This window comes from Sinocyclocheilus rhinocerous, unplaced genomic scaffold (genome assembly GCF_001515625.1).
Source record: "Sinocyclocheilus rhinocerous isolate Xijiao unplaced genomic scaffold, SAMN03320098_v1.1 scaffold2589, whole genome shotgun sequence".
Classification (NCBI taxonomy): Eukaryota; Metazoa; Chordata; class Actinopteri; order Cypriniformes; family Cyprinidae; genus Sinocyclocheilus; species Sinocyclocheilus rhinocerous.
In genome coordinates, this window is record NW_015658508.1 from 464,594 (window position 1) to 478,266 (window position 13,673).

The 13,673-nt window shown below is 34.2% G+C and overlaps 1 protein-coding gene across 1 annotated transcript in view; it reads right to left on the reverse strand.

Moving 5' to 3' along the window:
- Positions 1 to 13,673, reverse strand: part of LOC107722263 (calsyntenin-2-like) — a gene marked incomplete at its 5' end in the record, with an annotated part of 22,834 nt that overhangs the window by 3,507 nt on the left and 5,654 nt on the right. Inside the window, 7 exons of the mRNA XM_016530541.1 lie at positions 3,266 to 3,447; positions 4,630 to 4,744; positions 4,826 to 4,968; positions 5,050 to 5,220; positions 6,828 to 7,030; positions 10,723 to 10,871; positions 12,300 to 12,466. Coding sequence (XP_016386027.1) covers positions 3,266 to 3,447; positions 4,630 to 4,744; positions 4,826 to 4,968; positions 5,050 to 5,220; positions 6,828 to 7,030; positions 10,723 to 10,871; positions 12,300 to 12,466 — 1,130 coding nt within the window. The remainder of the gene's footprint in view (positions 1 to 3,265; positions 3,448 to 4,629; positions 4,745 to 4,825; positions 4,969 to 5,049; positions 5,221 to 6,827; positions 7,031 to 10,722; positions 10,872 to 12,299; positions 12,467 to 13,673) is intronic.

The window sequence follows — 13,673 nt, forward strand, 5'->3', positions numbered from 1 at the left end:
TTTGTAGAAAACGAAGCGTTTGAGAGAGGCGGGGCATAGAGGACCTACAATAATGTACAGTATTTGAAAAATAAGGTGTTTTTTGAACATTAAAGCATGTCAACATATTCTGTTACACCAAATACACAAAATAATGATCTTTAAAATAGCATCATATGACCCCTTTAAGTGAATATAGTGAATGATATGGACTACCTTTTTTTTGAGCTTGAAAGCCCCGGTCTCCATCCACTTTCATTGTAAGGAAAAGAGGAATGTGAACATGCTTCAAATTTGGCTATTGAACATCTTGCTCATCTGTAATAATCAATATTAATTTGGTTGATTATAATTCTGCTTTGTCACAGTGTTTTCATATTTTTTCACAGGATTTTGTGCTGATGAGGACTCATAATCTATAGTTATTTACAAGGAAATTCACTGCAATTGTGAACATTCAGGAAGAAAGTAAGTCATACAGGTTTTTGAAGTGACAGGAATGTGAAAATTAACAATTAAAATCAATTACATCTCATTCCTCCTTTTCTTTAAAAAGCACAAATCAAGGCTACAGTGAGGCGCTTAGTGGGGCCAATTTTAGTGGGGATTTAAAGGTTTTCATTTTAGAAAAACACATTTAAAATTCTATTAAAACATGCAGTATTCGAGATGTCAAGCTGTTTAAATCATCATTTCTCAAGTTATTTTAGGGTTTATGGAGTTCTGTTGTCACAACAATGTTGACAATTGGATATAGCATTACACACTTAAAAAAATTGTTAAAGGCATAGTTCATCCCAAAATGAAAATTCTGTCATCATTTACTCACCCTAATGTTGTTTCATTTTTGACTTTCGCTCTTCAAATCATCTTCTTTTGTGTTCCAGAGAAAGAAGGCATACAGGTTTGGAACAATTTGAGGGTGAGTAAATGATGGCAAAATTTTTATTTATGGGTGGACTATCCCTTTAACACACAAATCGTTTAAGCTTTGTGGCCATATTATTGAATCTGTGTATTTTAACGTTTACGGATTGGTACTAATCACTTCCAACGTAAATGCCTCATTGTAACCAAGATTTTTGTATATATATATATATATATATATATATATATATACACACACACACACACATTTATATTTATTATATTTATATTACATTTTAAACAACCACATACAGAAGCTTTTATAAGTTATTTTTTATAAGCTCTTTATATGGCATCACAAGAAGTTCTGAAGCTCTGATCCTAATAAGTGAACATCTTGTGCTTCAATTTATCTTATCCTACCGCTGCTTCCTGTAGCTCTGTTTCTCTGGCATTTTCAAAGGCACGTAAAATATAATACTATGGCTTGGTTGGCATGATACACAGTCTAATGGTCTAACGAAATCCAATTTTAAACATCTTTTACTGTACCCATTTTATATACCTACATATTTGAGCCAATGCAGATGAATGAAGTTATCTCAGGATGAGACCACCCTGATTGTAAAGCAAAACGTGATTGGCTATAGCGAGATCGTGCTACTATTGATTAGCGAAATGTGGCTGTTATCTGATTGGCTTGAGTAGACGGTGGGTGGAGTCCACGTATTTGTGGATTGTCAGCAGCACGCCTTGACGCAAGAAATGTTTCACAATTCACAAATGCACAGGACGCGATTCACAAATAAATGCCAGGCAAAGTTGTGGTTGTGACATAAATATATATTTGTGAATATGTTTTTTTATTTGCAAATCTCATTTTATTTATTTGTGAATTTAATTCATGTTTGTAAAACTTTAAGATTTATTTGTGGATCTCATTCTATTTATTTGTCAATGTGTTTAATTTCTGTTAATCTCTTTACATTTATTTGTGGATCGTAATCTATTTATTTGGAATTAAGCAACAATTCTATCTCCATAGTGGTGATTCTAGTTTTTTTTTTTTTTTTAACTAAAAAAACAATGCCTCTAAACAATAACAGTCCTGGTTCTAAACCCAATTCTAAACCATTAACTACCTATAAAACCAGAGAGGGAAAGAATAGGCTGGTTAGAATGTTGTTGTGCACTAACCTTCAAATCTGATTCAAATCTCAAGGATCAACAGAGATATTGATTGAGGAAGGTGTCCAAATTAATGGCAAAATACTAGGCCAATGATCTCTCATATAATTTTGGTGCTTTCATTTCTTATAAACGACCATAGGCGGAAATCCCAGGGGGGACGGGGACAGGACCCCCCCATCTGAGGGTTGTCCCCCCTAAAATTATGATTAAAAACCACGCTGTGTATTGTAAATAACAATGTTTTATACTTTAAATAATTGTGTAAGTAGTAAAACAACACAAACGGGGCAAAAATGCGTTTTATGTTTAGAAACATTTGAGTCTCCCCCTCCCTTGCCTCACAGTGCTTTGGTCCAAATGCCTGCTTTCCTCTTTTACATCACCTACACACACACAAGTCCAGTGAGAGAGAACAAAGTCAATAGTTGTGGAACTCCAAGGCTGTCAAGGCTATTTTATTCACTTAAACATCGGATGAAGTGATTATTTTCTCTTTAATACATGATGCCAATGTATTTTCCGATGAGTCCGCTATGTTAGCAATAATAACATTACCTGCTTGACGAAAAGGGTTGCCAGGTTTTTACAACAAATCCAGACCCAATTGCTACTCAAAACTAGCCCAAACTAACCGCTTTTCGAGGGGGGTCCCCCGGTAAAAATCGTGTTCCGGGGGCAAAAATACACGTTATTGGGGTCGCTTCAACCCGCGGACATGAAAAACAACCCGTGGCAACAGTGATAAAGTAGCCCAATTCCACAGGAAAACCGGGGACTTGGCAACACTGTGACAGATAGTAATGTCCACAACGGACACGAGCGCTGTCGCGGCGCGACCACAACAGCTTGGAGTTGTCTAATTTGGCACGGTCTCCCTGCTACTCTAATAGTAGTAAGGCTTTCCTCTGTGCATACATATCCTTACAAGTACAATTTTAGCTGGATTATTTGTGTCCCCTTCAAAAATTGCTCTTGAGAAATTTTATGTTTATTGTCCCCCCCAACTGTTAGACGAAATTTACGCCCCTGTAAACGACAGTGTTTAAATCAGATGTTCAGCTCTAGCTGATTGTGCAACTGCTGTACTGTCCTGTCAGCTATAAAGAAAGGTTTTCGTTTTCACAGAGACTCGTGCATGCTGTGACAGTTTGACAGGCGTCAACATTTTGGCAGCTTCTTTACATTATGGTGTCTTGTGTTGCTTGAGCATGTAGACGGTTTGTCGTACCTCCAGAGGGTTGACAGTGATGGAGAGAGAGGATCCGTCACAGTCCGCTTGTTTCTCTGGCAGCGTGTGCGTGTGAATGTGCTCTTGGTTTTGTGGTTGGTTGAAGAGGTAAACACTCAGCAGCACCACCAGCAGGGCGGCGATACACAGCACAATGACTGCAGTAGCAACGGCAGGTACGACTGGAGAAAAACAATAAATCTTACACGCTATAGACTTTAGAATAGATGTCATAATTTGACAAGAAGCTGTGAGGATGACAGTCCCATCTGTTTAGTATGCTGTAGTAAATAATTGCCATATTTTGTATAGTTTTTTTTGTCAGTTGATTCCTTAGTGATTGCATGTATGATTCTTTTGGTACTTTTAAGGAAGCCACACTGAATCAAACTCACTTGACAGCTATATTCGGTGTGAATCTTTAAGAACATTCAGTAGTTACAGTTCTTGGTTCATTTGAGTTCATGAAAGTAATAACTAGTGGTTAACTGAGTAAGTCAACAACTGTTCCAACTGATTCAGTAAGTGATTCATAACCTGGTTTTAAGTCTGAGTCTTTTAAAAATATATATTTTTCAGGAATCAGACTTTTTGTTTCCCAACCTTAAATGGAATGATATATTGAAAATATTGTCTGAATGACATTTCGTTAACGTTAACTTTAGTTAATGCATTAGGTATCATGAACTAATAATAAACAGTACACTTTTTATTAACAGCATTTAATTTATAGATTTATTATTGTTCATTGTTAATTCTTCTTCCTTTATAAAATGGGGTTAGTATGATTGTTTTTTGAAAGAAATTAATTTATTCTGCAATGATGCATTAAATGGATTGAAAATGACAGTAAACCATTTAGAATGTTACAAAAGATTTAAATGTAAAATAAATGCGGTTTCTTTTGAACTTTCTGTTCATCAAAGAATCCAAAAAAATGTATCAGTTTCCACAAACATATGAAGCAGCACGACTGTTTCCAACACTGATAATAATCAGAAATATACATGAGCATCAAATCAGTATATTAGAATGATTTCTGATGGATCATGTGACACTGAAAACTGGAGTAATGATCTTAATCTTACTCTTAATCTTACAATATATTAAAATAGAAAACAGTTATTTTTAATTGTAATAACATTTCACAATATTACTGTTTTTACTGTATTTTTAATCAAATAAATGGAGCCTTGGTTAGCAGAAGCGACTTCTTCCAAAATTCTTGCCAACCCCAATCTTTTAACTGAGAGTATTTCATATTTGGTATCACCTCAGCTAATGTTTACCTTGTCATATCAAAATTAACATAATCACAGACACACTTAATTAAGTCCGACACAATTATTTTGACTTTCACTCACCTATGCTGTAGCTGTTAGATTCTATGACTGTAGGATGAATAATTTGCATGTATTTGGGCGGAGCAATCGCATGATTGACATGTTCAATAGCTTCCTCGCTGTGAAGGATGTTGACCTTGGAGAAAGAGTGATAGAGAGCATTTTTAGGACATAGATCAGAGCCGTGGCTTAATGCATTTCTTTGTTTGGTTCTCACCTGTAATGTATACTGATCGCTGGTGTAACGTCCGCTGAGCTCAGAACAGGTGAGTCTGAAGGTGCGGACAGAATCGACAGCCTGACGGCTCTGATAACGCACCTGTCCGATCACCTCTGTGTAGTGAGAGATGGAGTCCACACCTAAAACAGATGTAGAAGATGAAAGAGGTGAGGAAATTGTGTTTGGGAAAGACTAAAGTAAGTTGCAGAGTTTGTTTTTACCATATATGGACATGCCAGTGCTGGAGTTGGCGTATTCCAGGTGTTTGCCCAATAAGGCACTGTGGTGCAGTTCCAGACTCTCTAGCCCCGCCCTTAACTCCTCCCCCAACACCATGATGTCACAGTAGTCCAGATTATGTGTGATTTCCTTAAATGCACCTGACCTGTGATCTGCACACATACAAAGACGAAACAAATTTTAATGAATAATAATAATAAAAAAGAAATCTTTCTTTCTCTGTTATAATTCCCACAGTTTTCAGAAATATAATATTCATGAAATATATGCAATGTAATATTCATGACAGTCCATGAGCTGTCTGGACTACTTTTATGATGCTTTTTTTTGGAGGGGCAAATAACTTTTTTTAAGTCTCCTTTTAAATTACGCATATTCAACACTTTTATAATATTTAATATATGACTTAGGTTTTTATATGCAAATGACCTCTATTCTGATCATGTACCAGAGGAGTTCATATACAGTGGGACTAGTTGAAGTTTAATTTTTATAAATTTATACTACTGTTCAAAGGTTTGGGGTCAGTAAGATTTTTTAAATTAATTATTTTTAAAATGTTTTTTTTATGTGTTTGAAAGAACGCATAAAAAATACAGTAAAAACAATAATAAATCTTATTATTAAATGTTATTAATTATAAAATATTATTACAATTTAAAATAACTCTAAATATATTTTGAAGTGTAATTTATTCCTGTGATGTAAAGCTGAATTTTCAGCATCATTACTCCAGTCTTCAGTGTCACACGATCCTTCAGAAATCATTCTAATATGCTGATTTGCTGCTCAAGAAACATTTCTGATAATTATCAATGTTGAAAACAGTTGTGCTGTTTCATATTTTTGTGGAAACTGTGATACATTTTTTTTCAGGATACTTTGATGAATAGAAAATTCAATACAACGGCATTTATTAGAAATATTCATATTTAGTTTTATATGTCTTTACTTACACTTTTGATCAATTTATTGCATCTTTGCTGAATTTAGGTATTAATTTCTTTAAAAAAAAAATCCTATTGAGCCCAAAGTTTTGAATGCTAATGAATATCTACATAGTGACTGAAACTTTAATTAGAAAGAGCAAGGAAAGTGTAGTTTTCTATGATTTGTCTCATTTAAAGTAAACAAATAAGCCCTCAGAATAATGGAGGGAGAGGCGTTTCAGATTCAGAAAAGCATCCTCATGTGTTGTGAGGGTGGAGGGTGCAGTGAGCATCTGTCTTTTATGATTTATTAACATGTTTTTTTGCATTTACTGTTGTTTCCCACCAAAACAGCATGACACCTGCGCTCTGTCAGTGAATAATGTGCTCTGTGCTGCGTTTGGGGACTTCCTTTGTGGGTTGTTTTCATTAGTAGTGTTTTTGTTGCAGAAATAGTTCACCCAAAAAGATCTTATTTATTTAGATTATTTACTCAATGACTGACTTTTCTTTTGTTCAACACAGAAGGTAAAGTGGAGCAGGATGCTTTCCACTCTTTGGTATAGAATAGATCCTGTCAAGCTCCAAAAAATGATAATAAAGCACTCGTAAAAACACAACTTGTGCACTATTTTCTGAAAATTTGCTGAAAATGTTCCCTCTTAGATCTCATTCCTGTATATTCAATATGGTGGGTCAAAACAGGTTTGAAAAAGCACTACAATATATAACTTAAATTTTTAAGTTAGAATGATATGAAGGTGAGTAAATAATCATTTTGAACAAATTACCCATTAAGAGAAGAAAGGTGATTCTAGAAATGGTTCTACCTGTGTTTGTCTGTCCGTCGCTTTTTGTTACTGTGCTGATGATATGCAAATCTCTGAACAGGGATAGGCCGAGGGCAAGGTCAGAGGCGGGGACGGTCAGGTGCTCCGCCCCAGTGATTGTGATGCGTGGTTCACTAGGCTGCATTACCATGACAACCGCCTCAATATCAGGGACAGAAATACACACATCCTCCCCGAAACACCTGCAGAGATCACAAACACAGCAACACATTCTTTCTCTTTTGTGTGTGTTATTTTAGATATAGACACACACAAACACACACATCCAGGGTCCAAAAGTAAGCACCAAATGCAATTGCCATATTGCCAGTGGCTTTATTAGGAACTTTTTATATTTAAGCTTATGAATAAATAAGCTTTCCATTGATGTATGGTTTGTTAGGATAGGACAATATTTGAGATACAAATAGAGAGATACAACTATTTGAAATCTGGAATGTGAGGGTGCAAAAAAAAATCAAAATACTGAGAAAATCGCCTTTAAAGTTGTCCAAATGAAGTTCTTAGCAATGCATATTACTAATCAAAAATTAAAAACAGTAGGAAATTTACAACATATCTTCATGGAACATGATCTTTAATCAGTTCAGTTGAAACTGGCAAAAGTTCATTTTCCATCACATATAAGAAATATTTAGCAGGGTTATTTTAGTCTCATTGAGATACTATTATAGTTTTTATTGATATTTTGAATATTAATATTTTTATTCTATTTTTTGTTCTTATATTTTCTATTTTTATTTTAATCCTAAAGTTTTACCGATTTTGTTGTGTGTCATCTTTATTTATTTATTTTAAAATATATAGTTAAAATTTTTTTTTAGGTTTGGTTATTTTAGTACATCAAGATAAACTTAATGAAAACGAGAAATATTGCCTTAATTGGCAAAATACATAACGTTTATTTTATATTTTATTTAAGTTAAAGTTTATTTTATTTCAAGTAACAAATTGTTCTATGGTTTTTGCTTTTGTTATAGTTAAAGGGATAGTTCACCCAAAAATGAAAATGTGATGTTTATCTGCTTACCCCGAGGGCATCCAAGATGTAGGTGACTTTGTTTCTTCAGTAGAACACAAACAAAGATTTTTAACTCAAACCGTTGCAGTCTGTCAGTCATATAATGGAAGTGGATGGGAATCACGGCTTTGAGAGTCAAAAAAACATACACAAACAAAACCAAATTAAACCCTGTGGCTTCTTCTTCAGCCAGTGCATGATGCGTCTTCTTCTTCTTCTTGCTTTACGGCGGATCGCAGCCTTTAACTATAATAACCCTGATATTTAGAGCTGGTAAATTGTCTCAGTTCACTTGTCATTGGCAGGTTGGGCATGAAGTTAATTTTGGGTCCTGCAAACACTCCCTCAGAGGTGAAGACATCTCCACTTGGATATAAATAATAAGAAGCGTTTGACAGTGATGTGCAGAGTGTAAACAAATGACTTGGAGCTGTTCCCAACTCATTACGGAGACTGCAGCGCTGATAACTTCACACAAAGAGAAAAACTATGCCTGCAGTGAATTAATAACACTTCAGCTTTCTTGAATCTCACAGTAATTGGACTTAATAAGCTTAAAAGCAAAACACAAATGGTGTTTACTAGAATTAATTTAGAACTCGAGTGATTTCACCACCGTGAAGCAGCTCTGAACGACAGGAAGTAGGAAGTCCATTATCCACAAATGAACACAGATCCGCCTTCTCTAATTAAAGATGTTGTTAATCTTGACGCAAACAAAAACTCACATTCATCAACAGACAGGAAATGAATGGAGGAAACCATCTGTGACTGAAGGTTTAGATACGGTGAGGCTTGAAGAGATTAATTCATGTTTCGTTGTGAAAACTGCTGTTTGCTACAAGATACAGTTGGTTTAAACTAAAATATGATTTTACTTATTCTTTTACAATCTGTGACGATTGACTGATGACCAAACGATGCATGCTATTTGACATCTTTAGCCCTATGTTTGGATGTTAATTGTTTCTCAGGGTGACGTGTGTTGAACATATGCTTGGATTTTCCATGATGAAATTCATGCGTTCGAATGGCAGTGGATAGTGAAGGATGAGGCATTCTGCCATTCACTAAACCTGGACGTTTGCCTCACATCTGTTTAAACACGTGAACATATTCCAACATGGCATTGAAGGAGCCAAGTGTAAACTTTATTGTTCAGTATTGAATATTTAATTTCGCATGATGATTTTCTCCTAGTTTTACATTTATATGCCTTTTTTTGCTAATATATTATTCACCTAAAATTAAACTTTCACAAAAATATGAATTTAATAGTACTGTTAAGTCTCAAAATAAATCCTTTTTTTATTTAAATATTGGAGTTTATTGTACTGTTTTGCAATAATATTTTTTTGTGATATTTTTAAAATGTATTTATTTATTTTAAAGGAAATCCCCTATTGAAAAACCATTTAATAAGTTCAATAAATGAATGATATTAGTAAGTGAGTAAATCTCAATATTTAGATTTAGATAATTATGCAAAACACAACACATTTGTGCTTAATATAATCTGTGATTAGGAAGTTTTAAGAATGAGAGAAGCTAGAGTTCAATTACATGTCTTACCGTAATATAATACTTAATTGCTCTTGATTATGTGTGTTTTAGTGTGTTATTTTCATGCTAATTCCCTGTTGCTCTTGCTGAAGGAACTCCGCCCACTGGCTGTGCTGAAGCCTTAGAGGGGTGGGTCATAATCCTCTAGGGGCTTATGCATATTCATGATCTGCTTTGAATAATCATGGGGCGCCAGTGGGTGCGTTTCTGTTCCAAAAAAAATTCAAATCTCTCTGTTATTCTCTTTCCATTTCCCGGTCTGTACATAAAAATGAAACCTCGCTAAGCGTGGAATATGAATTAGATAAGAACAGAATAAGAGTAAAGGTTACAAGAAGGGTTAGGATTGCTTATAGTATGATTAGGGATTTGAAATAGCCAGCAGCTAGCTAGCAGAAAATATACAAATCTAGTTACAAATACACTCAATAAAGGTTCTTGTTGGCATATGGTTCCATGAAGAACTTTTAATATCAATGGAACCTTTCCAATGTTCTTTATAGTGGAAAAAGGTTGCCAGATTGAGGACACTGGAAGGCGACGAGCTTCACACTGTAAGTTGATGAGTTGATTTTGTCCGTGTTTTAATATTCCCCTGGTCATAGAGCTCTTTACATGGATGCTGAGGCTTTTTAGGTCAGGTAGAATCTGCGATATCTGATCCATTTCATTTGCTGGCTTCCATGGCTGCAATACGCTGTGTTTTCCACCAACTGGCAACCTGGGGTGTCAAAATACTATTGGGTAAATTGGCAGTGGGTGGAATCACACAGACCAAATGAAAAACAGACATTCCGACACGGAACACTCATTTCAAAGTAGAATACATTTAGCATTGTTTTTCGAAGAAACAAGTATGTAAACTTAACATGTTTCCTAACATGTTTTTGGCATTTCTTACATTTAAAGGTGCTGTATGTAATTTTTTGACTGTACTAAAGCATAAAAATATGGTATTTTTATGCTTTAGTACAGTCAAAAATTACATACAGCACCTTTAAATGTAAGAAATGCCAAGTAACACATTGACTTAAATGTCAAATTTTAAACTAGAAAGACTAAAATTGTATTTTCTTGTAAACCATACTTCAATATTTTTTTACATGCTGTAGGATACAGTTTTAATAACTTTTCCAGCCAGAGTCAAAGCACAGTTAAAAATTCTGGGATGCATATCAGAACTGTGCAACCAGATATAAATGGTTTGATCATTCGTATTGCCATATTCCAGAGCTAAAATTCTAGTATAGTAGTTCAGAAATGGGATCTCATGAATATTTATAATCTTACTGCACTGCTGTTGAGATCCGGAGGTGACGCGCTCCCTTGGTGGGAAACTGCAGAGAGTTGATGTAAGAAACTTTTCTCAGTGCGGCGTTCATCTGCTCCAGATCCTCTCCCTCCATCACCACCAGAGACTGAGCGGGATTCAGATGAAACTGAGACAGAAAACCATGAGATATTATACTATCAAAGTGTCTATGAGAGTGAGCGTTTGAGGCCGAGATGTGCAAAATTCAGAAATGAAGAAATGTCTGTGAATCTGAATTGAAATTTGAATATGAATGACAGGAAGAGGAAATTCAACACAGGAATTGTAACAATTACTTAAAAAATAAGGTTAATAATGCATATTTTTCAATTTTGAATTTTATTTCTACACTGAAAAATATTGGTGTAGAAACAAATTTCACCTAGAAAGTGATAGAAAATTTCAGAATGACAAAAAACGTGCAAGTAACATTGAATTAAATGAAAATTCTAAGCAGAAAGCAACTTCGAAAAATATTTTTTATAGTGTAGTCATGTTTTGCTATATACTGTAAAACATTATTGTAATTTTAACTGTAAATGACTGAAACCATTTATTATCTTTTATTATTTATTATTAAATGTATATAACTTATTGTTTATCAGTCAATTATTATTAAATGTATTAAATTTAAATAAGGTTGCTCTTCAAATGTGTATACATTTTTACTGTATTTTTGCAGAATTCTGGCTACCACAACCGCCTTTTAAAGTGTAGTTTTGCTCTAAAATATTTCAGTGATTGTTGTTGTGTAGTGTAAATATGCTATTATTCTTTAGAGTCAGTTTTTGTCAATGAATTGGTCAAATGAATTTGCAAATTGCTGTGTTTTGAATTATTTTATTATTGTTCAGATACCTGTGGCATTTCAGAAATTAAATATTAATATACTGTTTTGTGTATGTTAACAGGTGTTTTTAGGTAATTTATGCTGAAATTTTTATGATAAACTACACTTACAGCAGCTATATGAATTAATTTTCTTAATTCTAATTTAAATTCAAATTCTGCATGTTGCATCACAGCAAGAACGGAACTGTTATTTAAAAGGCATTATGAGTTTGGTTCTGAATGAAGCACAATCCTGCTTTGAGCTTATGAGCGATCAGACCACCTTCTGTCTCTCACTAACACTCTGACTCTCTGTCTGTAAAACCTGCTTTCATTTGATCCTCAAATCTTCCTTAGAGCTTCTCGAATACAATAGAACAGAACAGAGGAAAGCAAAGCAGAAAATGGAAAATGTGCGTACAGAAATATCTCTCCTCAAGTCTCGTCTCCTGGCTTTTCTTCACCTTTTCCTCATTCTTTTTAAACAAAATAGTCAGTTTCATCTCTTTTCAATGGTTTTATTCACGGCAAACTCCTTTTCAGAACGAATGCAATGTGACTTACAGTATAAAATTTACCAGAATGTGCAATCAAATCTGTGAACTTGAACTAGTTGAGCTATAGTTGAGCATTGCATGTTGGCTTCAAGGATAGCTCATTCATTCAGATTTGTAATTAAGAGTTTGTACAGTGTTTTCTAAAGTTAGCCGTGAATGTGTGTAACCTTTATCCTCTGTCCGAGGCTCTCCAGTGAGGTGATGTCCAATCCTTCTTTGCAGGCCTGTAGGCAGGAGATGATCTTCTTGTTTTCGATCTTTCCTGGTCGTATCATCAGTCCAGACAAACTACCTCTGAAATACTGCGTAAACTTTGCTTTAGAGACCTCACCACCTGCACACAAACACATGTGACATGTGATATGATTCCTAAAGAGGTCACATCATGTAGCATTTTATTATTCCATTTTATGAAGTTGAAATCTTGCACCAAATCCAGTCATAATTTAGTTTTTCTGACCTTGCATTAACTGACTAATAGAATTAAATAGGCTCTTTTGGGTCAGATTTTTTTTTTAAGAAATCAATACTTTTATTAAGCAAATAGGCTATGCATTTAATTGATCAAAAGTGATAGTAAAAATGTGTAATGTTACAAAAGATTTCTATTTCAAATAAATGCTGTTCTTTTGAATTTTCTATTCATCAAAGAATCCTGAAAAAAAATAACAGTTTCCACAAAAATATCGATAGTAATACATGTTTCTTGAGCAGCAAATCAGCATATTAGAATGATTTCTGAAGGATCATGTGACACTGAAGACTGGAGTAATGATGCTGTAATTTCAGCTTTGATCACAGCAATAAATCACATTTTAACATGTATTCAAATAGAAAAGTTATTTTAAATTGTAAGCATATTTCACAATATTTCTGTTTAATGTATTTTTGATCAACTAAATGCAGCCTAAGTGATCAGAAGAGCCTTTCAAAAACATTAAAAGCCTAAAAAAATCGCCCCAACCGCTTTTGTATGTAAATGAGCTTATGGTTGTGATGTCAATAGTGCGGTGGTTTCTGATTGGCCCATTTTTGCTGCCTAGTTTCCATAAATGGTCATAGCCTGGGGAGGGAGTTTTTGAATGTTTAAGTAGACCTATATTACATATTATATTGAACTGTTTAATTCTAATGGTGCGATTATTATTATTTTTTTATTATTATTATTTTCTAAAGGCATTTCTGAATTAAATATTTGGTTGTTTTAAAGAATCCGATAAAGTGGTCGTAAACAGTAATTCGTAAAGGTCTATATTTATTTATTTTTTTAAATATACATTTGTAGCATGTAATAAGCAGAGGCAGACAAAGTACACAACTCCATTACTTAAGTGAAAGTACAGATACTGCTGGTCAAATATTACTCCATTACTAATAAAAGTTGTAAAGACAGATTTTTACTTAAAGCTGCAGTCCGTAACTTTTTTTGGTTAAAAATGATCCAAAATCAATATTTGAGCAAGTACATAACCAGCCAGTGTTCAAAACTATCGCCTTACTTTAGCCCGATTCACAACGGTTAGCTTATAATAATGTTTTCT